The sequence below is a fragment of the Panulirus ornatus genome, chromosome 58 (assembly GCF_036320965.1).
Source record: "Panulirus ornatus isolate Po-2019 chromosome 58, ASM3632096v1, whole genome shotgun sequence".
NCBI lineage: Eukaryota > Metazoa > Arthropoda > Malacostraca > Decapoda > Palinuridae > Panulirus > Panulirus ornatus.
The window spans coordinates 6,628,507-6,651,316 of record NC_092281.1 but is presented as its reverse complement, the minus strand read 5'-3'; the positions used below and the strand labels follow the sequence as shown (position 1 = coordinate 6,651,316).

Genomic DNA, 22,810 nt, shown 5'->3' with positions numbered 1-22,810 from the left:
ACCCTCAACCCTACTGTACCTAATAACCTTGCTCTTATTCACATTTACTCTTAACTTTCTTCTTCCACACACTTTACCAAACTCAGTCACCAGCTTCTGCAGTTTCTCACATGAATCAGCCACCAGCGCTGTATCATCAGCGAACAACAACTGACTCACTTCCCAAGCTCTCTCATCCCCAACAGACTTCATACTTGCCCCTCTTTCCAGGACTCTTGCATTTACCTCCCTAACAACCCCATCCATAAACAAATTAAACAACCATGGAGACATCACACACCCCTGCCGCAAACCTACATTCACTGAGAACCAATCACTTTCCTCTCTTCCTACACGTACACATGCCTTACATCCTCGATAAAAACTTTTCACTGCTTCTAACAACTTGCCTCCCACACCATATATTCTTAATACCTTCCACAGAGCATCTCTATCAACTCTATCATATGCCTTCTCCAGATCCATAAATGCTACATACAAATCCATTTGCTTTTCTAAGTATTTCTCACATACATTCTTCAAAGCAAACACCTGATCCACACATCCTCTACCACTTCTGAAACCGCACTGCTCTTCCCCAATCTGATGCTCTGTACATGCCTTCACCCTCTCAATCAATACCCTCCCATATAATTTACCAGGAATACTCAACAAACTTATACCTCTGTAATTTGAGCACTCACTCTTATCCCCTTTGCCTTTGTACAATGGCACTATGCACGCATTCCGCCAATCCTCAGGCACCTCACCATGAGTCATACATACATTAAATAACCTTACCAACCAGTCAACAATACAGTCACCCCCTTTTTTAATAAATTCCACTGCAATACCATCCAAACCTGCTGCCTTGCCGGCTTTCATCTTCCGCAAAGCTTTTACTACCTCTTCTCTGTTTACCAAATCATTTTCCCTAACCCTCTCACTTTGCACACCACCTCGACCAAAACACCCTATATCTGCCACTCTGTCATCAGACACATTCAACAAACCTTCAAAATACTCATTCCATCTCCTTCTCACATCACCACTACTTGTTATCACCTCCCCATTTACGCCCTTCACTGAAGTTCCCATTTGCTCCCTTGTCTTACGCACCCTATTTACCTCCTTCCAGAACATCTTTTTATTCTCCCTAAAATTTACTGATAGTCTCTCACCCCAACTCTCATTTGCCCTTTTTTTCACCTCTTGCACCTTTCTCTTGACCTCCTGTCTCTTTCTTTTATACTTCTCCCACTCAATTGCATTTTTTCCCTGCAAAAATCGTCCAAATGCCTCTCTCTTCTCTTTCACTAATACTCTTACTTCTTCATCCCACCACTCACTACCCTTTCTAAACAGCCCACCTCCCACTCTTCTCATGCCACAAGCATCTTTTGCGCAATCCATCACTGATTCCCTAAATACATCCCATTCCTCCCCCACTCCCCTTACTTCCATTGTTCTCACCTTTTTCCATTCTGTACACAGTCTCTCCTGGTACTTCCCCACACAGGTCTCCTTCCCAAGCTCACTTACTCTCACCACCTTCTTCACCCCAACATTCACTCCTCTTTTCTGAAAACCCATACTAATCTTCACCTTAGCCTCCACAAGATAATGATCAGACATCCCTCCAGTTGCACCTCTCAGCACATTAACATCCAAAAGTCTCTCTTTCGCACGCCTGTCAATTAACACGTAATCCAATAACGCTCTCTGGCCATCTCTCCTACTTACATAAGTATACTTATGTATATCTCGCTTTTTAAACCAGGTATTCCCAATCATCAGTCCTTTTTCAGCACATAAATCTACAAGCTCTTCACCATTTCCATTTACAACACTGAACACCCCATGCATACCAATTATTCCCTCAACTGCCACATTACTCACCTTTGCATTCAAATCACCCATCACTATAACCCGGTCTCGTGCATCAAAACCGCTAACACACTCATTCAGCTGCTCCCAAAACACTTGCCTCTCATGATCTTTCTTCTCATGCCCAGGTGCATATGCACCAATAATCACCCACCTCTCTCCATCAACTTTCAATTTTACCCATATTAATCGAGAATTTACTTTCTTACATTCTATCACATACTCCCACAACTCCTGTTTCAGGAGTATTGCTACTCCTTCCCTTGCTCTTGTCCTCTCACTAACCCCTGACTTCACTCCCCAGACATTTCCAAACCACTCTTCCCCTTTACCCTTGAGCTTCGTTTCACTCAGAGCCAAAACATCCAGGTTCCTTTCCTCAAACATACTACCTATCTCTCCTTTTTTCACATCTTGGTTACATCCACACACATTTAGGCACCCCACTCTGAGCCTTCGAGGAGGATGATCACTCCCCGCGTGACTCCTTCTTCTGTTTCCCATTTTAGAAAGTTAATACAAGGAGGGGAGGATTTCCGGCCCCCCGCTCCCGTCCCCTCTAGTCGCTTTCTACGACACGCGAGGAATACGTGGGAAGTATTCTTTCACCCCTATCCCCAGGGATAATATACATATATATATACATACACACACACACACACATACACACACATACGCACATACACACACACACACACACATACATATATATACATATATGTATATGTATATATGTATATGTATAAAAGAAAGAGGCAGGAGGTCAAGAGAAAGGTGCAAGAGGTGAAAAAGAGGGCAAATGAGAGTTGGGGTGAGAGTATCATTAAATTTTAGGGAGAATAAAAAGATGTTTTGGAAGGAGGTAAATAAAGTGCGTAAGACAAGGGAGCAAATGGGAACTTCAGTGAAGGGGGCTAATGGGGAGGTGATAACAAGTAGTGGTGATGTGAGAAGGAGATGGAGTGAGTATTTTGAAGGTTTGTTGAATGTGTTTGAGTGGCAGATATAGGGTGTTTTGGTCGAAGTGGTGTGCAAAGTGAGAGGGTTAGGGAAAATGATTTGGTAAACAGAGAAGAGGTAGTAAAAGCTTTGCGGAAGATGAAAGCCAGCAAGGCAGCAGGTTTGGATGGTATTGCAGTGGAATTTATTAAAAAAGGGGGTGACGGTATTATTGAATGGTTGGTAAGGTTATTTAATGTATGTATGACTCATGGTGAGGTGCCTGAGGATTGGCGGAATGCGTGCATAGTGCCATTGTACAAAGGCAAAGGGGATAAGAGTGAGTGCTCAAATTACAGAGGTATAAGTTTGTTGAGTATTCCTGGTAAATTATATGGGAGGGTATTGATTGAGAGGGTGAAGGCATGTACAGAACATCAGATTGGGGAAGAGCAGTGTGGTTTCAGAAGTGGTAGAGGATGTGTGGATCAGGTGTTTGCTTTGAAGAATGTACGTGAGAAATACTTAGAAAAGCAAATGGATTTGTATGTAGCATTTATGGATCTGGAGAAGGCATATGATAGAGTTGATAGAGATGCTCTGTGGAAGGTATTAAGAATATATGGTGAGGGAGGCAAGTTGTTAGAAGCAGTGAAAAGTTTTTATCGAAGATGTAAGGCATGTGTACGTGTAGGAAGAGAGGAAAGTGATTGGTTCTCAGTGAATGTAGGTTTGCGGCAGGGGTGTGTGATGTCTCCATGGTTGTTTAATTTGTTTATGGATGGGGTTGTTAGGGAGGTGAATGCAAGAGTTTTGGAAAGAGGGGCAAGTATGAAGTCTGTTGGGGATGAGAGAGCTTGGGAAGTGAGTCAGTTGTTGTTCGCTGATGATATAGCGCTGGTGGCTGATTCATGTGAGAAACTGCAGAAGCTGGTGACTGAGTTTGGTAAAGTGTGTGAAAGAAGAAAGTTAAGAGTAAATGTGAATAAGAGCAAGGTTATTAGGTACAGTAGGGTTGAGGGTCAAGTCAATTGGGAGGTAAGTTTGAATGGAGAAAAACTGGAGGAAGTAAAGTGTTTTAGATGTCTGGGAGTGGATCTGGCAGCGGATGGAACCATGGAAGCGGAAGTGGATCATAGGGTGGGGGAGGGGGCGAAAATCCTGGGAGCCTTGAAGAATGTGTGGAAGTCGAGAACATTATCTTGGAAAGCAAAAATGGGTATGTTTGAAGGAATAGTGGTTCCAACAATGTTGTATGGTTGCGAGGCGTGGGCTATGGATAGAGTTGTGCGCAGGAGGATGGATGTGCTGGAAATGAGATGTTTGAGGACAATGTGTGGTGTGAGATGGTTTGATCGAGCAAGTAACGTAAGGGTAAGAGAGATGTGTGGAAATAAAAAGAGCGTGGTTGAGAGTGCAGAAGAGGGTGTTTTGAAATGGTTTGGGCACATGGAGAGAATGAGTGAGGAAAGATTGACCAAGAGGATATATGTGTCTGAGGTGGAGGGAACGAGGAGAAGTGGGAGACCAAATTGGAGGTGGAAAGATGGAGTGAAAAAGATTTTGTGTGATCGGGGCCTGAACATGCAGGAGGGTGAAAGGAGGGCAAGGAATACAGTGAATTGGATCGATGTGGTATACCGGGGTTGACGTGCTGTCAGTGGATTGAATCAGGGCATGTGAAGCGTCTGGGGTAAACCATGGAAAGCTGTGTAGATATGTATATTTGCGTGTGTGGACGTATGTATATACATGTGTATGGGGGTGGGTTGGGCCATTTCTTTCGTCTGTTTCCTTGCGCTACCTCACAAACGCGGGAGACCAACAAAGCAAAAAAATATATATATATATTATATATATATATATATATATATATATATATATATATATATATATATATATATATATATATATATATGTGGCGCCTGGATGTGAAAGGGAGCTGTGGTTTCGGGCATTATTGCATGACAGCTAGAGACTGAGTGTGAACGAATGGGGCCTTTGTTTTCTTTTCCTAGTGCTACCTCGCACACATGACGGGGGAGGGGGATGGTATTCCATGTGTGGCGAAGTGGCGATGGGAATGAATAAAGGCAGACAGTGTGAAGTGTGTGCATGGGTATATATGTATGTGTCTGTGTGTGTATATATATGTGTACATTGAGATGTATAGGTATGTATATTTGCGTGTGTGGACGTGTATGTATATACAGTGTGTATGGGGGTGGGTTGGGCCATTTCTTTCGTCTGTTTCCTTGCGCTACCTCGCTAACGCAGGAAACAGCGAATAGTATAAAGAATATATATCATTTATTTTATTTATTTATTTTATTTTGCTCACTTGGCCCCTTTCTCTGTTCCTTCTTCTGGAAAATGAAAAGAGTGGATGGGCAATTCTTCATCTGTTTCCTGGTGCTACCTTGCTGATGCAGGAAACAGTGATTAAGTGTAAAAAATAAATAAATAAACTGATGAATAAATTTTTTTTGTGAATTTTCAAAGACTGTGTTGATTACTCATCATCAGTTCATTTACCAGCTTTGTCACCCATTCATTGTTGAAACAAATCCATCATCCTAGTCCCCAGGCACCCTGCTCCACTGAAAAGGTGGATATCACCTATCAAACTGTCTAAATCTTTTTGTCTGAGCCACAAAGCAATGCTATAAACTGTACTTACTTTTCTTGTAATGACTGTGATCTTTGGAACTGTTGCTTCAGCAAAAGCATATAAAAGCTTTGCTCCATGACGAATGATGCCACCATACTCTTGGGCAGTCCCAGGCAAGAAGCCAGGTACATCCACAAATGTCACCAGTGGAATGTTAAAAGCATCACAGAATCGCACAAATCTTGCTCCTTTTATAGAGGAATTTATATCTAAACAACCTGTGAAAAAAGTAGTATCAAATAAAAAAGTGACCATAAGGTAAGCTAAATGATCATAACCTATTCTTAGTGCAATCTGCTAATCAACCAGGTTAGTTCCAGAAAAGTGCTCACACCTCAGTCTGTGTACAATTATTTATACTTACTGTCCTTTAACTGGGTACTCTATTTCATACCAAATGATAAAACTTAATATGCACTTACTATTTACAAACTTTCAAGTCTATTCTAAAGCAATTCCATCAATGATTATCTGTAACAGTCAAGTGACTTGAAACAATTCTACATCTGCCAACAAACACAACATCAGTTACCTTAATGACCCAAATAACAAAGGTCTGTCAAGAAACACACCATCAGCTTCCTAATTCTAATCACCCATGGGACAAATTTTTTTTCATACTTGTTCGCTGTTTTCAACATAGAGAGATGGTACCAGGAAGATATGAAAACAGCAATATTTGCATGCATCCACTCTTCAGCTGTCATGTAAAATGGACTGAGAAACAAAAATCCCCATACATAGCCAAACCCTGCAGACCTTTTTGTGGTCTTCCCTGACCAATTTACATGCCCTAGTTCAGCCCACTGACAGCATATTGCCCCATGTATACCACACTGCTCCAATTTGCTCCATCCAATGCATGCCTCAACACCCTCCTATATGCTCATGCCCCAATCGCTTACAGAATCTTTCAATCTATCCTTCTAACTCCTCTTTAGTTTCCCCCTTCTCCATGTTCCCTCACAATCAGCCTTACCTTACTCATCCTCTCCATGTGTCTATGCCCTCTTTAACTCTCCCACACATACTCTTCTTACAACTACACCTCCCTCTTACTCTTATACATCCTGATAAATATTACCAAAAGATTGTGTCTCAAACCTATACATCCCTTTCAGATGACCTCTCTGATAGGTAAGGAGAGGAGGGGCCAATTCTTTAGAAACACAAAATCTACAAAATTCTTATTATGTCATTCTAATAAAACAAACAAAACTCACTAACCTGCAGCAGACTTAGGCTGGTTGCCAACAATGCCAATTGTGCGGCCATTCATTCTTGCAAATCCAATAATAATGTTTTTGGCATAGTTAGGCATAATTTCAAAAAAATCACCTTCATCCACAATGCTTTGCACTACATCTAGCATGTTGTAAGCTGCAGTGGATTCCAATGGTACAACAGTGTCAAGTCCAGGTACATCACGATCCCTACAAATATATATGATCTCATGAATTCTTATGTAAAACAAGAAAAATTTATCTTTAAGCCAATGAAAAGCATATTTTTGGCCGAGACTCTTCATCTGTCCCTGCCTCATGCAGTAGTCTCAGATGTTGGTCTTACACCAGGCAGTTAAGGATCATACATGATCAAAACTGCTGGTCATACTTTTTTCTTAAATACACCAAGCTCTTGCTTTATGATGGGGTTACATTCCTGGAAAATTGTCACTATACTATCCATCGTTATACAAGCAACTAAAGCCCTTCATACAGGAAGTGCTAAAGTCCTGAGCAAAAATTATCCATATCTAACTCTTAGAAACAGAATATGTATAAAACAGCTTTACCCTTTCATAGTGTATATTTCCCTCCCTCCAACATATAGAATATATTAATTCTTTTTCGGTTTATGAAAAGGTGCAAAATATTATGTTCATATAAATCAAGACTAAACCATTTCTAAACATGAAAAACACATTACCGACTGGATTTGCCAATCTAAAGTATGCCAAAAAATTTGATAACTTTTTAAATCAAGCACAGGTTCAACAAGACTTGCAGAACCATTATTTTCTTTGAGTTAAACATTCCTAAATAAGGGAAAACACATCATTTATCAGATTTACCAATACTAAGTGTGAGTAGTGACCTATTTTCAGCTCTAAGAACCATTATTTTCTTTGAGTTAAACATTCCTAAATAAGGGAAAACACATCATTTATCAGATTTACCATTACTAAGTGTAAGCAGTGACCTACACGCATTACTCACTGTGTTTTTTGCATATTCTCTACTCTGTGGTGCAAAGATATTGTTGAAAATGTCAAAAAGACCTGCAGATACCCCTATGGGTAACAGTGAAATAGTTGCAATGGTTCTGAATCAAGGTGATCGTGTTAATAGAGACGATGAAGATGACTCTGTTAACACTGCAGAAAAAGTGCCTGCAGACAACATGGTGAAAATGTGTGATGGACTTACTGAAGGACCAGAGCAGCATGCATTCATAACAGAACAAGAAATCGTCAGTATATAAAATCAAAGAGACTTCTATGACAAAAACCATTGTTAAAGAGGCAGATGAATGAGGAGCAAATGTTAAAAAATGCCATTCAGTAGAATGCCTCTTCATCCCTAGAGGAACCACTTCCTGATCCCTCAACTTCTGATGTTCCTTTTCACGATGATGTCAACAGTGATGTACCCTCCCCATCATGTTTCTCAGGCCATATGTAATTCTAGTATTTGCTAATGTATTTATCTTCTTTTGTAAGCAGAAACAAATTTTTTTTTTTTTTTTTGGTAAGTGCAAAAAATTTTCACAAGAAATCTGAATTTCATATTCACCGATATTGCCATTTTTGAGCGTAACATGACCAGCAATATTACTGCATTGAAATTTTTCTGTTTTTATTACAGCTACCCATAATTATCATAAATTAAATGCTTATTTGTTTTTATATCTCAAATAAAACCTGAAAATTAAAATAGAGTGTACTGTAACCTTTTAATTAAAACACAGCATCATTAGTGGAAATTGAAAATCTGGAGTTGTTTGATGTTGTTTGTTTAACAGTTGCTATAGGTATTCTACTAATGCTACTGTGCTGTTTAGTTACCCTAAACATATATTTTCACTACATTAATGGTATTTCATATTCTTTTACTGTTAAGTACTTGTATGCGAACAAGTATAAGAAAATAATTGCTTATCAGTAGCATATAAATTCAGAGTCAGGAATGAAGGTGATGCCAAACAACCACACTGTCCACATGGGTGGCTGAGGTTGTGACATCTTTGCTCTTCCAATGATTCAGTGTTACATACACATTGTTTTATGCACAAAATTATAATTTTTTTTTTTATAAATTACCTTCAAGCTATGAGTATAAAGTGCATATGGATTGTTTAGACTTGGGTCCCAACCCCAAGATATCTCATTATGTATATAAAAATACTCCAAAATCCAAAAATATTCAAAATCCGAAACACTTCTGGTCCCAGGCATCTTTATCAAATCTATGTCATCCTATAACCTATCTACCTTTAACAGCCAGGTTTGAAAAGATTCTTTCTTACTCTATATAGTAATCCCGTTAGATAAGATGGCCAAGATTGGGGCATGTTCTGCTCATATCACACTGATCATTATAGTAAACCTGAACATAATCTAATTCAAATCTGACCCTCATTAGTTACCTTTAATATAGCTACCTGTAATTACATATTTAGTCTCCTAAAACTGGTAATTCATCACTATGGATTTTCTGTTAAGTCTTGTCCATGGAAACTATCAAAGTGTACTGGTATGGTACAAAAGTATCATAGTACATACCATGGCTATAAAATTTCATTAACATTGCAAACTTCTAATATTGTCTCCTAGAGAATAAGTCTAGAAAAGTTGACTAATTCATTTCTGACCAATTTTAACCCCAACTGGAAAGCAGCTCACCGCTACAACTTTACACAAATATTGCAAGACTGCATTTCACAACTCTGGGGAGGAGTTTGAAATTAGTGATTACCTATATATAAATATGTTCCTTAACACCTGGGATACACCCACTGGCTGTGAGATCACAATATGAGGTTGGGGGCAAGTGAGAAGTTGTCTCAAGAAAAAGATAAATACTCATCTATCTATATCTATTATACTTTGTTGCTGTCTCCCGCATTAGTGAGGTAGCGCAAGGAAACAGACGAAAGAATGGCCCAACCCACCCACATACACATTTATATACATAAACGCCCACATATGCACATATACATACCTATACATCTCAACATATACATACATACAAACACACAGACTTATACATATATACACATGTACATATTCATACATGATGCCTTCATCCTTTCCCACAGCCACCCCGCCACACATGAAATGGCACCTCCCTCCCCCCGCGAGGTAGCACTAGGAAAAGACAACAAAGGCCCCATTCGTTCACACTCAATCTCTAGCTGTCATGTGTAATGCACCAAAACCACAGCTCCCTTTCCACATCCAGGCCCCACAAAACTTTCCATGGTTTACCCCAGACGCATCACATGCCCTGGTTCAATTCACTGACAGCACATCGACCCCAGTATACCACATCGTTCCAATTCACTCTATTCCTTGCACGCCCTTCACCCTCCTGTATGTTCAGGCCTTGATCGCTCAAAATCTTTTTTACTCCAACCTTCCACCTCCAATTTGGTCTCCCACTTCTCCTCGTTCCCTCCACCTCTGACACATATATCCTCTTTGTCAATCTCTCTTCACTCATTCTCTCCATGTGACCAAACCATTTCAATACACCCTCTTCTGCTCTCTCAATCACACTCTTTTTATTACCACACATCTCTCTTACCCTTTCATTATTTACTTGATCAAACCACCTCACACCAAATATCATCCTCAAACATCTCATTTCCAACACATCCACCCTCCTCCACACAAACCTATCTATAGTCCATGCCTCACTACCATATAACATTGTTGGAACCACTATTCCTTCAAACATACCCATTTTTGCTCTCCGAGATAACATTCTTGCCTTCCACACATTCTTCAATGCTCCCAGAACCTTTGCCCCCTCCCCCACCCTGTTAAATATCATAACATAATTCAGCAAGACGTGTGATATGAGATAAAAACTTAAGTAAACAATTTAACTATTATGTAATGTAATGCAGCGGTACTCACCAGGGATCATCACACTGTCTGATGGGTGATGGATCTTGGTTACTCTGAGGCAAGAAACTCATAAAGGATCTGAGATTAAGAAGAGCATGAATGTCATTATGGAAAGCTTTATGAGCAACACCAGACAGAGTTGTGTGAGTACGGGCTCCACCAAGTTCTTCCTGTGTCACATCCTCATTGGTGACAGCCTTCACAACATCTGGTCCAGTAATAAATAGGTAAGAGCTGTCCTCAACCATAAATGTGAAGTCTGTTAAGGCAGGGGAGTACACTGCGCCACCTGCACATGGGCCCATAATCAGGGAGATCTGGTGGAATATGATTGACAGAATTCACTGATAGTGTACACTTCCAGGATATCAAATAAAACACAAACATGTACAAAATCAAATAAAGATTTAACTTTCTTTCAGTGAATGATGATGGTAAAAAAATCTAAATCATACCTGTGGGACAACCCCAGATGCCATAACATTACGCTGGAAGATGTCAGCATACCCAGCAAGAGACTCCACTCCTTCCTGAATTCTGGCTCCTCCTGAGTCATTCAAACCAATTACAGGAGCTCCTACAAGCATTGCCTGATCCATGATCTGAGCAAAAAAGAAAAAAACTTCCTGTCATATAAGTTTCTTTCATGAAGATTATGATAAAAAAAAGAAATGAGAGAATATATAATGAACAAAGTGTTTTCAGGATTAGTCAATGTATGGATCAATTGTTTCTCATTGCTGTTGGAAATGAGTATATCCCAGCAATGTAAGCAGCACATTCATCATCACCTTTTACATCTAATTTTTCTTTTAAGGTTTTTGTTTTCCTTTGATTTTTAAACAAGGTGTTCAAAAGCACTACTCTTTCTTATATCAGTCACAGTGTACAAATTCCAGCATAAATTGCAAAGACTAATGGAAAGCAAGAGAATTCACACCGTAAAAGTGGAGGTAGGGGAAAACTGTACCACTGAATGTGTTGGAGATGTAGCAGTGCTATGCAACTTCACTATATCACCAAAGGATGATACATAACTTCAAAACAACAATAACATTTAATAACTTGATATCATTGCTAACAACACAACTGAAAACCAACATTTTTCAAAAAGATCTCAATCACAGATTAACTGCATGTACATCCAACAATCAATTGTATAACTCACTTTGCAGATTTTCTTAGCATGAATAGATGAAAGTGATCCTCCAAAGACTGTGAAATCTTGGCTAAATACGTATGTCAGTCGACCATGTATAAAACCATGGCCTGTTACAACAGAGTCACCAGGAAACTGAAAAAAAAAAAGAAATGCTTCTGAGGCACCATACAATAAAAAGCCCGACATTCCTAATTCAAACAAATGTAGCACCAGCAAAACATCTTACACACTTGAAAAACAAATTCAGACCCATTCTTTTATTGTATGCAAGATGAATACATACATACTTTTATTAGTACCTTTAAAAAAGTCAAAGATTCTATTATTTGGTTACCTAATACAGTATGTCCATGAATGAGCTTCCAAATAATTTTGGGATTATCACTCATGCTCCAATTTATATCCTTGATTTAAGGAAAACCATGAAATTATACTGGAGAGAAAGGTCATGCATCTCAATCAAGTGTGGCATACTTCACCATAACCTAATACAGTATCAGTAACAAAGAATCTTATGTATAAAGTACTTAACTGGGATACCTTTGAGGGAATATGAGGTAACTGATGAGCATTAATAGCTGTAAAGAAAAGATAATTAACCTTGCACCTTTTAAGGCATGTAGACCATACCAATGTAACTGAAAAACTCATGGGTGGGGTTATAAGACTGGTAAGGACATACAAAGAGTTGGAAATAATGAATGACAATAATGTGGTTTTGTATGTGATGGGTTAGGAAGAGGGATCACATATCAAACATAAATATGGAGACATCTGCATCAGTTGCCAAAAAAATTTGCAAACATACTTAGTACTTGTATGACTTACAGCTGATGGTTTATGCGAATCATACTCAAAGATTAAACATGCATATGATGCATGGAATCATGGAAGCGTAAGTGAATCATAGGGTGGGGGAGGGGGCGAAAATTCTGGGAGCCTTGAAAAATGTGTGGAAGTCGAGAACATTATCTCTGAAAGCAAAAATGGGTATGTTTGAAGGAATAGTGGTTCCAACAATGTTGTATGGTTGTAAGGCGTGGGCTATGGATAGATCGTGCAGAGGAGGGTGGATGTGCTGGAAATGAGATGTTTGAGGACAATATGTGGTGTGAGGTGGTTTGGTCAAGTAAGTAATAACAGGGTAAGAGAGATGTGTGGTAATAAAAAGAGTGTGGTTGAGAGAGCAGAAGAGGGTGTTTTGAAATGGTTTGGTCACATGGAGAGAATGAGTGAGGAAAGATTGACCAAGAGGATATATGTGTCAGAGGTGGAGGGAACGAGGAGAAGTGGGAGACCTAATTGGAGGTGGAAAGATGGAGTGAAAAAGATTTTGAGTGATCGGGGCCTGAAAATGCATGAGGGTGAAAGGCATGCAAGGAGTAGAGTGAATTGGAACGATGTGGTATACCAGGGTCGACGTGCTGTCAATGGATGGAACCAGGGCATGTGAAGCGTCTGGGGTAAACCATGGAAAGTTGTGTGGGGCCTGGATGTGGAAAGGGAGCTGTGGTTTCGGTGCATTATTACATGACAGCTAGAGACTGAGTGTGAATGAATGGGGCCTTTGTTGTCTTTTCCTAGCACTACCTCACACACATGAAGGTGGAGGGGGTTGTTATTCCATGTGTGACAAGGTGGCGATGGGAATGAATAAAGGCAGACAGTATGAATTATGTACATGTGTATATATGTATATGCCTGTGTGTGTATATATATATGTATACATTGAGATGTATAGGTATGTATATATGTGTGTGTGGATGAGTATGTATATACATGTGTATGTGGGTGGGTTGGGCCATTCTTTCATCTGTTTCCTTGCGCTACCTCGCTAACGCGGGACACAGCGACAAAGCAAAATAAATAAATAATAAAATAAATAATGATTCAAGACATGACCTAGTTGTTACTAATTATTTAGAAAGTTATCACACAATGTTCATCATTCAATGATTTTTTCCATCTTGTTTGTTATTTCTTGCAATAGCAAGGTTGTGCTAAAAAGACAGAGAAAAGTCCTCATTCACTCACATCCATTCTCCAGCTGTTATGTATAATGCACCGAAACCACAGCACCCTATCCAAAACTGGAACCCACACACCTTTCTATGGTTCCCCCACTTTCTTCATATGAAACAAGTATCTCCAAATTGGAGTCTGGATATCCACTGGCATAATCCAACAGACAGCTCATGTTTCTACTCTCATGTTACACACACATCAATTGATCCAACAGCCATGATTTACAAATTTCAGGATATCATACATGTACTCCCAGATTTATTGTTAGTAATTTTGCATATTTTTGTTATGAAAAGGTATAATGAAAATTAATACATATAAAAACAGGAAGGAAAATTTACACAAACATTACTGAAATAAGTACACAGAGCACATATGTAAAGACTCATACTACTTCTCTTACCAAGCCCAAGTGTAAGTGTGCAGTAACTTTCACAAATAATGGCTGGACATCTAGTTACAACTAATACTGAAGACAAAATTTACAGATTGAAAACAAGTGATGGATTTTCATAATCACTTACAACTACTTTAAACTTTGTTGGTTGGAAATTCTTTGATCCATTTTCCATTTTCTTTACTAAACATCAGTGTTGCCACGTTCTTTATTAACACTCCATAGTTTACTTCATCATATGCTTTTAAAGAAACAAGAAAAACAGTATGCATCCCTTCCCCCATTTATCAATGCTCCATGCATGTCATAATGATCTAGCTGCTGTGTTTGTGTGCTTTCACCAAGAACAAATCCATGCTGTCTTTCATTTATGAGTTCTTTGGATATACGATATGCCATTATCTGTTCTTTGTCTTACTCTCTCAAATAATTCATGTGTGATGTTAGGCTGACTGGTTTATGCATTATCTAAGCAGCACTGTAAGAAATTTGGCTAAAGTTCATTTTTTCTTTATATAATAATTACTGGAATTCCACCTGGTACCAAGGATGTTTTCTTTCAGCTAACCAATTGCTTTGGTTATATTAAGTATACACTTGAGTGCATGCTTGTCAATCAGTAAACATTTCATAAAGTTCTCTTTCACAGGTACTAAACAATTAATCATACAGATCAACTGTAACTTCCCTCAGAAAGGAACAGGCAACATATTTTGCTACAATATAAATACCTCTAGTGTCTGTGCAAGGAGCCCGTAAACCAATCCTAAAATTATTTTCTTGCAAAGTTAATCTTTAACCTCCACAGAAAAATTTCAATATTATCAAAGCTACAATATTTTACATTAATCAATCCACAGACTTTATTTCTGATATCAAAAAAGAAATTCAATCTAAAACTGACCTTTTGATTCTCCATGCCAAAGTCAGTGCAAGTATGCTCAGAAAACATATCAAACTCCAAGAAGCTGCCCGGGTCACATAGCAGCTCTACTCTCTCTCGAGCTGTTAATTTACCCTGAGGGAAAGAAAATGAGTTTGAGCTTAAACAACTAATATAAAAAAATTTGATGGAACATACATTAATAATAGTAATATTATTATTATAAAGTCATATAAGAAATGAGCATCTGTACTGTAATTTTAAATATCAAACAGCCTCATGATTCGACAGGTGAATGAGTCAAAATGCAAACCCTATACTGTACAATGTTGTGTGCCAAATGTCCTAAGTGGGACACCCTGATTCTACTTTCAACAAAGTCCCACCCAACTAATGAATTTCAATTCTTTTACGAAAATAGATATTTCAAAATTTTGCAGATAAGATGGGGTAAATTTCAGGTTGAACTTTTTCCTGTGAGTGCCAAAGCTCATCCAAAATCCAGTGAAGTCTTTCAAGCCTGGTATTAGTTTTGTTACTCTAAGTTGTAAAATCCCCAGAGAAGTAATATACTACTGGATGTATTGACCAAAGACTTGATTTGATACTCAAAGTACAGTCTAACCAATGCCGTATAATGCCTTATCCAGATATACATGTTCTATTATTTCCACAAAAGCTGAGATGGCATGGGCAACTAAAACCTTAATCAAAGTCATCTCATTAATGTCTAAATGAGTGTGAATGTAACCAAGATGAGAAAAAAGGAGAGATAGGTAGGATGTTTGAGGAAAGGAACCTGGATGTTTTGGCTCTGAGTGAAACGAAGCTCAAGGGTAAAGGGGAAGAGTGGTTTGAGAATGTCTTGGGAGTACAGTCAGGGTTTGGTGAGAGGACAAGAGCAAAGAAAGGAGTAGCACTACTCCTGAAGCAGGAGTTGTGGGAGTATGTGATAGAGTGTAAGAAAGTAAACTCTAGAGTGATATGGGTAAAACTGAAAGTGAATGAAGAGATATGGGTGATTATTGGTGCCTCTGCATTTGGTCATGAAGAAAGATCATGACAGACGAGTGTCTTGGGAGCAGCTGAGTGAGTGCGTTAGCAGCTTTGATGCACAAGACTGGGTTATAGTGATGGGCGATTTAAATGCAAAAGTGAGTAATGTGGCAGTTGAGGGAATAATTGGTGCACATGGGGAGTTCAGTGTTGTAAATGGAAATGGTGAAGAGCTTGTAGATTTGAGTGCTGAAAAAAGACTGGTGACTGGGAATACTTGGCTTAAAAAGAAGAGATACATATAAGTATACAGTGTGAATTGTGTGCATGGGTAAATATGTATGTGTCTGTGTATGTATATATATGTGTACATTGAGATGTATAGGTATGTATATTTGCGTGTGTGGACGCGTGTGTGTGTATACATTGTGTATGGGGGTGGGTTGGGCCATTTCTTTTGTCTGTTTCCTTGCGCTACCTCGCAAACGCGGGAGACAGCGACAAAGCAAAATAATAATATAATAAAATGTAAGTAAGAGAGATGGCCAAAGAGCATTATATGATAACATTTTAATTGATAGGTGCATGAAAGAGAGACTTTTGAATGTTAAAGCGCTGAGAGGGGCAACAGGAGGGATGTCTGATCATTATCTTGTGGAAGCGAAGGTGAAAATTTGTAGAGGTTTTCAGAAAAGAAGAGAGAATGTTGGGGTGAAGAGAGCAGTGAGAGTAAGTGAGCTTGGAAAAAGAGACTTGTGTGCGGAAGTTCTAGGAGATATTGAGGGTAGAACAGAAAAAAGTGAGAGCAAATGACGTAAGGGGAGTGGGAGAGGAATGGGATGTATTTAGGGAAGCAGTGATGGCTTGCGTAAAAGATGCCTGTGGCATGAGAAAGGTGGGAGGTGGGCAGATGAGAAAGGGTAGTGAGTGGTGGGATGAAGCAAGATGAAGCAAGGCATTTGCAAGATTTTTGCTGGGAAAATCTGCAAATGACTGGGAGATGTATAAAAGAAAGAGGCAGGAGGTTAAGAGAAAGGTGCAAGAGGTGAAAAAGAGGGCAAATGAGAGTTGGGGTGAGAGAGTATTGTTAAATCTTAGTGAGAATAAAAAGATGTTTTGAAAGGAGGTAAATAAAGCAGGTAAAGACAAGAGAACAAATGGGAACATCGGTGAAGGGGGCAAATGGGGAGGTAATAACAAGTAGTGGTGAAGTGAGAAGGAGAGGGAGTATGTATTTTGAAGGTTTGTTGAAAGAGTTGCAGATATAGGGTCTTTTGGTCAAGGTGGTGTGCGAAGTGAGAGGGGTTAGGGAGACTGGTTCGGTAAATAGAGAAGAGGTAGCGAGAGCTTTGCGGAAGATGAAAGCCGGCAAGGCGGCAGGTTTGGATGCTATTGCAGTGGAATTTCTTAAAAAAGGCAGTGACTGTGTTGTTGACTGGTTGGTGAGGATATTCAATGTATGTATGGTTCATGGTGAAGTGCCTGAGGATTGGCAGAATGCATGCATAGTGCCATTGTACAAAGGCAAAGGGGATAAAGGTGAGTGTTCAAATTACAGAGGTATAAGTTTGTTGAGTATTCCAGGCAAATTATATGGGAGGGGTATTGATTGAAAGGGTGAAGGCATGTACAGAGCATCAGATTGGGAAAAAGCAGTAAGGTTTCAGAAGTGGTAGAGGATGTGTGGATCTGGTGTTTGCTTTGAAGAATGTATGTGAGAAATACTTAGAAAAACAAATGGACTTGTATGTAGCATTTATGGATCTGGAGATGGCATATGATAGGGTTGATAGAGATGCTTTGTGGAAGGTATTGAATATATGGTGTGGGAGGTAAGTTGCTAGAAGCAGTGAAAAGTTTTTACCCAGGATGTAAGGCATGTGTATGAGTGGGAAAAGAGGAAAGTGATTGGTTCCCAGTGAATGTTAGTTTGCGGCAAGGGTGCATGATGTCTCCATGGTTGTTTAATTTGTTTATGGATGGGGTGGTTACGGAGGGGAATGCAAGAGTTTTGGAGAGGGGTAAGTATGAAGTCTGATGTAGATGAGAGGGCTTGGGAAGTGAGTCAGTTATTGTTTGCTGATAATATAGCGCTGGTGGCTGATTCGGGTGAGAAACTGCAGAGGTTGATGACTGAGTTTGGTAAAGTGTGTGAAAGAAGAAAGTTGAGAGTAAATGTGAATAAGAGTAAGGTTTGAGGGGCAAGATAACTGGGGGGTAAGTTTGAATAGTGGAAAAACTGGAGGAGGAGGTTTAGTGTTTTAGATATCTGGGAGTGGATTTAGCAGCGGATGGAACCATGGAAGTGAGTCAGAGGGTGGGGGAGGTTCTGGAAGCATTGAAGAATGTGTGGAAGGCAAGAATGTTATTTTGGAGAATGAAAATGGGTATGTTTGAAGGAATAGTGGTTCCAACGATATTATATGGTTGCGAGGCATGGGCTATAGATATGGTTGTGTGGAGGAGGGTGGATGTTAGAAATGAAATGTTTGAGGACAATATGTGGTGTGAGGTGCTTTGATCAAGTAAGTAACGAAAGGGTAAGAGCAATGTGTCGAAATAAAGAGTGTGGTTGAAAGAGCAGAAATGTGTTGAAATGGTTTGGACATACAGAGAGCATGAAAGAGGACAAAGAGGTTATATATGTCAGAGGTGGAGAGAACAGAGAGAAGCAGGAGACCAAATTGGAGGTGGAAGGATGGAGTGAAAAAGATTTTAAGCAATTGGGGTGAAAGGCATGCAAGGAAGAGAGCAAATTGAAATGATGTGGTGTACTGGGGTCGATGTGCTGTCAATAGATTGAACCAGGGCATGTGAAGTGTCTGGGGTAAACCATGGAAAGGTGTGTGGGGCCTGGATGTGGAAAGGGAACTGTAGTTTTGGTGCATTACAAACGACAGCTAGAGACTGAGTCTGAACTTCCTCCAGTTTTTCTCCATTCAAACTTACCTCCCAATTAACTTGACCCTCAACTCTACTGTACCTAATAACCTCACTCTTGTTCACATTTACTCTCAGCTTTCTTCTTTCACACACTTTACCAAACTCAGTCACCAGCTTCTGCAGTTTCTCACATGAATCAGCCACCAGCGCTGTATCATCAGCAAACAACTGACTCACTTCCCAAGCTCTGGCATCCACAACAGACTGCATAATTGCCCCTCTCTCCAAAACTCTTGCATTCACCTCCCTTACAACCCCATCCATAAACAAATTAAATAACCATGGAAATATCAGGCACCCCTGCCGCAAACCGACATTCACTGGGAACCAATCACTTTCCTATCTTCCAACACGTACACATGCCTTACATCCTCGATGAAAACTTTTCACTGCTTTTAACAACTTGCCTCCCACACCATATATTCTTAATACCTTCCACACAGCATCTCTATCAACCCTATCATATGCCTTCTCCAGATCCATAAATGCTACATACAAATCCATTTGCTTTTCTAAGTATTTCTCACATACATTCTTCACAGCAAACACCAGATCCACACATCCTCTACCACTTCTGAAACCACACTGCTCTTCCCCAATCTGATGCTCTGTACATGCCTTCACCCTCTCAATCAATACCCTCCCATATAATTTACCAGGAATACTAAAAAAACTTATACCTCTGTAATTTGAGCATTAACTTTTATCTCCTTTGCCTTTGTACAATGGCACTATGCAAGCATTCCGCCAATCCTCAGGCACCTCACCATGAGTCATACATACATTAAATAACAATGCCTCTCTCTTCTCTTTCACTAATAATCTTACTTCATCTCACCATTCACTACCCTTTCTAATCTGCCCACCTTTCACGCTTCTCATGCCAAGAGCATCTTTTGCGCAAGCCATCACTGCTTCCCTAAATACATCCCATTCTCCCCCACTCCCCTTACGTACTCAGTCTCTCCTGGTACTTACTCACACAAGTCTCCTTCCCAAGCTCACTTACTCTCACCACTCTTTTCATTACAACATTCTTCCTTTCTGAAAACCTCTACAAATCTTCACTTTTGCCTCCACAAGATAATGATCAGACATCCCTCCAGTTGCACCTCTCAGCACATTAACATCCAAAAATCTCTCTTTCATGCACCTATCAATTAACACATAATCCAATAATGCTCTCTGGCCATCTCTCCTACTTACATATGTATACTTATGTATATCTCTCTTTTTAAACCAGGTATTCCCCATCACCAGTCCTTTTTCAGCACATAAATCTACAAGCTCTTCACCATTTCCATTTACAACACTGAACACTCCATGTACACCAATTATTCCCTCAACTGCTACATTACTCACCTTTGCATTCAAATCCCCCATCACTATAACACGGTCTCGTGCATCAAAACTACTAACACACTCACTCAGCTGCTCCCAAAATACTTGTCTCTCATGATCCTCCTTTTCATGCCCAGGTGCATATGCACCAATAATCACCTATCTCTCACCATCAACTTTCAGTTTTACCCATATCAAACTAGAGTGTACTTTCTTACACTCTATCACATACTCCCACCACTCCTGTTTCAGGAGTAGTGCTCTTTACTCTTTACTCTCTCTACTAAAGAGTAAAGAATATATATATAATATTATCCCTGGGGATAGGGGAGAAAGAATACTTCCCACATATTCCCTGTGCGTCGTAGAAGGCAACTAAAAGGGGAGGGAGCGGGGGCTGGAAATCCTCCCCCCTCATTTTTAATTTTCCAAAAGAAGGAACAAAGAAGGGGGCCAAGCGAGGATTTCCCTCAAAGGCTCAGTCCTCTGTTCTTAAAGCTACCTTGCTAATGCGGGAAATGGTGAATAGTATGAAATATATCTTACTTTATTCTTTATACTTTGTCACTGTCTCCCGTGTCAGCGAGATAGTGCAAGGAAACAGACGAAAGAATGGCCCAACCCACCCACATACACATGTATATACATACATGTATATACATACATGTCCACACATGCACATATACATATTCAACATATACATATATATACATACACAGATATAGAGATATATACATATATACAACTTTACATAATTCATATATATATATATATATATATATATATATATATATATATATATATATATATATATATTTTTTTTGCTTTGTCGCTGTCTCCCGCGTTTGCGAGGTAGCGCAAGGAAACAGACGAAAGAAATGGCCCAACCCACCCCCATACACATGTATATACATACGTCCACACACGCAAATATACATACCTACACAGCTTTCCATGGTTTACCCCAGACGCTTCACATGCCCTGATTCAATCCACTGACAGCACGTCAACCCCGGTATACCACATCGCACCAATTCACTCTATTCCTTGCCCTCCTTTCACCCTCCTGCATGTTCAGGCCCCGATCACACAAAATCTTTTTCACTCCATCTTTCCACCTCCAATTTGGTCTCCCTCTTCTCCTCGTTCCCTCCACCTCCGACACATATATTCTCTTGGTCAATCTTTCCTCACTCATTCTCTCCATGTGCCCAAACCATTTCAAAACACCCTCTTCTGCTCTCTCAACCACGCTCTTTTTATTTCCACACATCTCTCTTACCCTTACATTACTTACTCGATCAAACCACCTCACACCACACACTGTCCTCAAACATCCTCCTGCGCACAACTCTATCCATAGCCCACGCCTCGCAACCATACAACATTGTTGGAACCACTATTCCTTCAAACATACCCATTTTTGCTCTCCGAGATAATGTTCTCGACTTCCACACATTCTTCAAGGCTCCCAGAATTTTCGCCCCCTCCCCCACCCTATGATCCACTTCCGCTTCCATGGTTCCATACGCTGCCAGATCCACTCCCAGATATCTAAAACACTTTACTTCCTCCAGTTTTTCTCCATTCAAACTTACCTCCCAATTGACTTGACCCTCAACCCTACTGTACCTAATTACCTTGCTCTTATTCACATTTACTTTTAACTTTCTTCTTTCACACACTTTACCAAACTCAGTCACCAGCTTCTGCAGTTTCTCACATGAATCAGCCACCAGCGCTGTATCATCAGCGAACAACAACTGACTCACTTCCCAAGCTCTCTCATATCCAACAGACTTCATACTTGCCCCTCTTTCCAAAACTCTTGCATTCACCTCCCTAACAACCCCATCCATAAACAAATTAAACAACCATGGAGACATCACACACCCCTGCCGCAAACCTACATTCACTGAGAACCAATCACTTTCCTCTCTTCCTACACGTACACATGCCTTACATCCTTGATAAAAACTTTTCACTGCTTCTAACAACTTGCCTCCCACACCATATATTCTTAATACCTTCCACAGAGCATCTCTATCAACTCTATCATATGCCTTCTCCAGATCCATAAATGCTACATACAAATCCATTTGCTTTTCTAAGTATTTCTCACATACATTCTTAAAAGCAAACACCTGATCCACACATCCTCTACCACTTCTGAAACCACACTGCTCTTCCCCAATCTGATGTTCTGTACATGCCTTCACCCTCTCAATCAATACCCTCCCATATAATTTACCAGGAATACTCAACAAACTTATACCTCTGTAATTTGAGCAATCACTCTTATCCCCTTTGCCTTTGTACAATGGCACTATGCACGCATTCCGCCAATCCTCAGGCACCTCACCATGAGTCATACATACATTAAATAACCTTACCAACCAGTCAATAATACAGTCACCCCCTTTTTAATAAATTCCACTGCAATACCATCCAAA

General features: G+C 39.8%; 1 protein-coding gene across 1 annotated transcript in view; it reads right to left on the bottom strand.

Annotated features, from left to right (window-relative positions):
* The window catches only part of LOC139766909 (propionyl-CoA carboxylase beta chain, mitochondrial-like), a 47,419-nt gene that overhangs the window by 15,190 nt on the left and 9,419 nt on the right, over positions 1–22,810 (bottom strand). Inside the window, exons 2-7 of the mRNA XM_071695935.1 lie at positions 15,099–15,212; positions 11,779–11,904; positions 11,066–11,212; positions 10,620–10,927; positions 6,704–6,909; positions 5,486–5,694 (exon numbers count right to left, since the gene is read on the bottom strand). Coding sequence (XP_071552036.1) covers positions 5,486–5,694; positions 6,704–6,909; positions 10,620–10,927; positions 11,066–11,212; positions 11,779–11,904; positions 15,099–15,212 — 1,110 coding nt within the window. The remainder of the gene's footprint in view (positions 1–5,485; positions 5,695–6,703; positions 6,910–10,619; positions 10,928–11,065; positions 11,213–11,778; positions 11,905–15,098; positions 15,213–22,810) is intronic.